Genomic DNA, 5,950 nt, shown 5'->3' with positions numbered 1-5,950 from the left:
ATATAATTATTTTTATAAATAATAGTTGATAGTAAAAAATAATGATAATAATAATAATTATATTACAATAATGGTATATAATAATAGTTATTAATAATAATGTGTATTATTATTTATAATAATAATATAATAATAGTTTTTCACAATAATAGTTATTTATAATAATGTGTGGTATTATTATTAATAATAATAATAACAATAACAATAACAATAACAATAACAATAACAATAACAACAACAATAACAATAATAATAATAACGTTTCACAAACTGCTCGGATATTCATGAGAAGCAGCACCTTCCGTGTGTGGGTGGGATCCAGTCCTGTTGTTGACATTTTTGGTTGGAGGCTGAGGCGGAGGCAGCGGGTGCGACCTCCTCCACGCTCCGTGGATTCAGAACTCACGGACCAGATCCCGGGGCTTCGGGGACAGCGGCGGAGCCCGTCGTTCCTCCACCGAAGACACGGCTTCCTTCCCGATCGGCTGCGTCCGACCGCCGCCCGCACGAACAGTGGGAGCCCGCGACCTTCCCCAACCTTCCGTCCGACAACAGCGCGTCGTAGGAGTCGCTGGAGGTGGAGGCGGTGGAGGCGTGGGTCGGTCCGTGGGCGGGTGGTGATCAGATCGGGGACGCGCTGATCGCTGCTCGGTCCGGTCGGATAGCGTGGAAGACATGGAGGCCGTTCCGGTGCGCTTCACCCGGGAGGAGATCAACAGCACCGTGTGGGAGGTGCCCGACAAGTACACGCGGCTGAGGCAGATCGGGACCGGGGCGTACGGCTCCGTGTGGTGAGTCGGCACCCGGCCCCGCCGGAGCTGCGTCGCGGGCCCGGTTGGGGGCCGTGTTTGTCTGGACCGTGGGCAGGAGTGCCTGGAACCGTATCGCGTGGGACGCACCGCTGCCCCGAGCTGTCGCGGCCATGACGTGGTCGCCCAATCGCGATTACCAGAGCGGATCGCGATGTTTTTGGTCAAGTCGTGGTCGAGTCGATTCCACGACCGTATGTGTTCTTACAAACGCGGGTTTTAAAACAATGCAAAAAAAAAAACAACGAAACCATTTTATGTGAATTCGTGAGTTTCCATCAGTTCATTTGACGTTTACCTGCATTTCTATCTTCCAGTCGCCAGTGGCGGCTCTTTTGCAACGAGTTGACGTTGCTGTTAGAAGTTGTACTTTGTGCAATGAACACAACGAACAACAGAAAACAACTGAATTGAAAATCGCGATCATTTGTACGACAATTGATTATCAACTAAGATTTGATGACTGTGACCGCCTCACTGCTGATCGGCGGGGGGCGCAGCTTTGAGCACAGGGCTGTGTGTGTGTGTGTGTGTGTGTGTGTGTGTGTGTGTGTGTGTGGGCGTGCGTATGTAAGAGTGTGTACGTGCGTACGTGCGTGCGTACGTGTGCGTGCGTGCACGTGCGCGCGCGTCCGTGCCCCCGTGTTTTTACTCTGGCAGGCCTTTCCTCCTAGGGCTCCGTGCAGATCAACACACTCGGATCCACACACACTTTTCTTCGGCTCAGTCATGTCCTGTCCCCCGGGGGGTGGGCGGGCCCCGGGGGCCAGGAAATGACTCCGCCTCGGACGCCGTCCGCGCAGTTCCTGACATGTCGTTCCGCTCCCCTCAGCTCGTCGACAAACGCCCGGACCAAGGAGAAGGTGGCCATCAAGAAGCTCCACAGGCCCTTCCAGTCGGAGATCTTCGCCAAGCGGGCTTACCGGGAGCTCCGGCTGCTCAAGCACATGAAGCACGAGAATGTGAGCGCGGGGGCGGGGGGGGGGGGGCGACCTTGGGGGGCCCGCCTGGGGCCCCGACCAGTGGGGTTTCTCTCGTAGTCGCCTAATGAAACGATCCCTGGCATGGATATGGCTGCGCCGCTCCGTCTGAGCTCTAAACCCATCGTTGTACTAATGTCTCTGTCGCAATGTAGCTTGAATGTTATTCTCCCCTGTAAGTCGCTTTGGATAAAAGCGTCTGATAAATGACTAAATGTAAATGTAATGTAATGTAAATGTTGTGTGTGTGCGTGTGTTTCATTCCCCGGCAGGTGATCGGGCTCCTGGATGTGTTCACGCCGGCCTTGGGGCTCGATGACTTCCAGGACTTGTGAGTACTGAGCGCTCCGTGTGACCTAATGCCCGGACAGGAACGGTCCCCGGGCCCGGTGCAGTGCCCGGTTCCGTAGCGTTTGTCTTGGTGAAGCCACTGCAGCAACAGGGGAGCTGGTATTGATTCGGTTTCTTGCAGTGTGTAACTTAGGATGTCTTATTGTCTGTTCCTGCTTTATTTCGCTCGCCCAATGCACGCGTATGCATTACCGCTTCTCGGAAACCTTCACTCCTGTACTCGTGGCCGCCCGGTCGTGATCGTATCTCCGAGGACTCGCCACCCAGGTCTGACTCTGAGCGGGTCATGGGACAGGTATTCAGGCTTTTCCCATTGGGGGGCGGGGCGGGGCGGTGTAGGTGGGATCGGCCGTTGCGCAATCGAAAATGAAACATTATCCGTCGAGCAAAATTGAGCTTTTCTTTGTGAGAATGCGGTGCCTGGCATCGGGATTATGTGAAACAAAGGCACAATGGCCCCAGTATTTCCTTACCTTCCTAAGTGGGAAGGTAAACACTGGAACAGCACAGGCCATCGATCGCATCCTATTTACTGTGTAAAAGATGTGAATACGAGATGACTCCACCTGCATCTCCGTCTCTCTCTCTCTCTCTCTCTCTCTCTCTCTCTCTCTCTCTCTCCACCCCAGTTACCTGGTGATGCCCTACATGTTTACCGACCTGTCCAAGGTGCGCGGCCACCTGTCGGAAGACAAAGTTCAGTTTCTCGTCTACCAGATACTCTGCGGACTCAGGGTAAGCGCCATTGTGCAAAGTGATGGAAAAAAAAACAAAAAAAAAAATGTGTCTCTTTTCGGAGACTCGCCGCTTCTCGAGCGACTCGGTAGAACGACCCCTTTCAATCTCCCGACTCTTCGTCGCTTTGATTCGGCCGAGAGTCGCAGCTCGCCGACCCCGTTCGCGGTCCGGGTTCAGGAGTCGTTGCCCCGGGACTTTTCTCGGGCTCTCGGGACTTTTCGCCGGAGATTCGGGCGCGGGCTCGGCCCGCCTCTTGCTGCGGCTGCAGAGTCTCGAACGGACGGCTCTTTTTTGCCGGAGTGACTCATTTTAAAAGACGAGTTTGCGACGAACATCTCTGTCACGAGTCTTGCCTCGCTACCGTTCAGGAGGTTAGGGGGGTTGGCGGGAGAAGGTCGCCCGTGCTCATGTGTTTTAGTGTATGACCTAGTAATAATTGGTATTTTTCATTTCAAGTATATTCATTTCTTATACGCTTGATGACATGTTGGTATCCGTTAGAAGTCACAAACTGGTTTGGCGTTTTGACTCTCGCATCCGTATCGCTGACGTGTGACACCTGCCAAGATTTGAGGCTTTGCAAAAAACTCTGCGACTGCAACAAAGTGGAGCGGTTTTTTTGGTTGTTTTTTTTTTTCGTTTTTTTTTTTTTTTTCATACCGAATGGTCGACGGTAGATACAGTTGTCGAGAAGCGAGTAGGTGTTCTCTTCGCTTCCGGGCCACTCAGCCTTCACAACCCGCGTTACACAACGTGTCTCAAATGTAAGACTCAGACTGCAGCAGATTTAAGGCATTTCACTAGATTCTGAGGACTTGCTCCACCCGTAGCCGTCAGAGTTCTTCCGTGGCTCTCGGTAAATGGCCGAGTAAGTTATTCGGTTCTTTGGATTTGCGAGGTTTGTAGTTGTCTACGAGCAACTAACGATAACTTGGAACCTCGGTTGAACAGAGCAGATCATATGAAGCTACATTGTATTTGTATCTGACTGTATTTGCTCAGACTCTCATCGGCTTTTGGGCATAAAGCTGTATTAATTACACACAACGATTTGTGTTATTATTTTGTGGCCGTTTCGTGTCTAGGGCCCTCCGGCACAGAGACACAGACAGGTTGTAGACAGACAGTTTATTGTAGAGAGAGTGCCGGTTGGAATAAGCCCAGGAGCAGATAGACATGTGTCATGACAAGGGCTCCTCTCTCCTGAGTGCGTGTGGGGATGGGGGTTTTACCTGTTGCCTGTTAGAGCAGCCCACGAGCAACAGGCGTGCAGCCACACTGATCCCGGGTCCCCAATTATCTAGACCCAGGACAGGTGTGGCTGCTCAAACCACACCATCCCCACACCACATCCTTCAAAATGTTTTTAAGATGTTACTTATTTTTTACTGTTATTATTATTATTATTATTATTATTATTATTATTATTATTATTATTATTGCGGACAGTTTGTACACTATTTTCTATCGTCTCTTTTACTTTTCTGCATGTAAATAATGCCTTTTCTTCCGTCTTTTCCGTTTTGCAGTACATTCACAAAGCAGGCATCATACACAGGGTAAGGACTTTTAACCCTCATACACATTTTTTAAGCACTTTATATATATTTATATATGTTTAAACTGTATATACTGCATGTGACAATTAGATTGACTACACTGGCATCGAATGCACAATAAGAGCGCTGCAGACACGAAGTGCGCACTTGGCAGGCGTACAGCACCGTTCGCAACCGCAACGGAGCGAGGCATTTTTTGTTTGATTTTTTTTGTTCCTTAAATTAATTCATCATCGCGCTGAGTCACCTCGAACTCTGCCCCAACAGGTAGGATGAGTAGAGCTCCTCTCCGTCACGTCTGAATGTGTGTTTGAGAGGTGCCAGGAAAGGGACGTGCCTCGCCCGATGCGATGCCTCACCGTGCAATACACGGAAACTGCTCCGTTGTGGGAAAAACACCTTTTTCTTTTTCTTTTTTGTTTTGTTTTTGGGGGGCGGGGGGGGGGGAACCAAAAAAAACAAACAAACAAAAAAAAAAGTTTCGACACCGTGCGGGGAGAGAATGTTTTCACAATCTACCGTAGCGTAACGTAAAAAAAAAAAAAAAATGAAATTTAAAAAAACAAAAAAACCGAAAACGTTTCGACACCGTGCGGGGAGAGAATAGAAATAATTTTACAATGTTTTCACGATCTACCGTAGCGTAACATAAAAAAAACAACAACAACAACAAAAACACTGGCAAGGAATTCGCGCCTTTCATTTTCTCATTTCTCCTCCGCAGGATCTGAAGCCTGGTAACTTGGCCGTGAACCAAGACTGCGAGTTGAAGGTCCGTGGGGCCGACGTCCGACGCCTGCGCCCTCCGTCGACTCTCAGCGATGGGGTTTTTTTTTAAATTGAATTATAATTTTTTATTTCAATTTTTATTAATTCTTTTTTTTTTTTTTTTTTTTTGTTCGCCCCAGATCCTGGACTTCGGGCTGGCTCGCAGCGCCGACGCCGAGATGACGGGCTACGTGGTGACCCGTTGGTACCGGGCGCCCGAGGTCATTCTAAACTGGATGCACTACACCCAGACCGGCAAGACAACTCCCCCCCCCCCCCCCGCTGCCTGTTTCGTCTCACTTAGCCCCGACGTTCTCCCACGTCCTCGCTCGTGTCCAAAAAAACCCCCAAAAAACCCCAAATCCAGGTCGATTTGTCCCGTCGTGGAAAGTAGGCGAGTTTGAACGCAGACCCCCGGGGGGGCCGCGCACGCTGTTTTCATGCAGGGCGGCGTGCGACGTGAAACCCATTCGTTTTGTGTTTGTTTGTTTTTTTTCTCACTGCGATGGAGTTGAGGAGGTCAGATGTCTAAAATAATTACACTGGTGTTCAGAAAAAAAAAAAAAAAAACCTGGGGGACCGCACCCCGCCGGCCTCCGCGGGATCGCGGTGCCGCGCCGAGGCGCTCTCGCCTCGGTGTGACCCGGCGCCCTTTGTTGACGTGCGTGTGTTTTGACATTTATTCCAGTGGACATCTGGTCCGTGGGCTGCATCATGGCCGAGATGATCAACGGCAAAACCCTGT

At 50.1% G+C, this 5,950-nt stretch overlaps 1 protein-coding gene across 1 annotated transcript in view; it reads left to right on the top strand.

Moving 5' to 3' along the window:
* Positions 1-354: 354 nt before the first annotated feature.
* The window catches only part of mapk13 (mitogen-activated protein kinase 13), an 11,484-nt gene continuing 5,888 nt past the window's right edge, over positions 355-5,950 (top strand). The window contains exons 1-8 of the mRNA XM_080015140.1: positions 355-791; positions 1,642-1,771; positions 2,062-2,120; positions 2,770-2,875; positions 4,408-4,437; positions 5,162-5,209; positions 5,346-5,460; positions 5,894-5,950. The exon at positions 5,894-5,950 is cut by the window's right edge and continues 15 nt beyond it. Of these exons, the coding sequence (XP_079871266.1) occupies positions 676-791; positions 1,642-1,771; positions 2,062-2,120; positions 2,770-2,875; positions 4,408-4,437; positions 5,162-5,209; positions 5,346-5,460; positions 5,894-5,950 (661 nt within the window). The 5' untranslated portion in view covers positions 355-675. The remainder of the gene's footprint in view (positions 792-1,641; positions 1,772-2,061; positions 2,121-2,769; positions 2,876-4,407; positions 4,438-5,161; positions 5,210-5,345; positions 5,461-5,893) is intronic.

Source organism: Zeus faber (genome assembly GCF_960531495.2).
Source record: "Zeus faber genome assembly, chromosome: 15".
NCBI lineage: Eukaryota > Metazoa > Chordata > Actinopteri > Zeiformes > Zeidae > Zeus > Zeus faber.
This window is presented reverse-complemented; position numbering and strand designations above follow the sequence as displayed.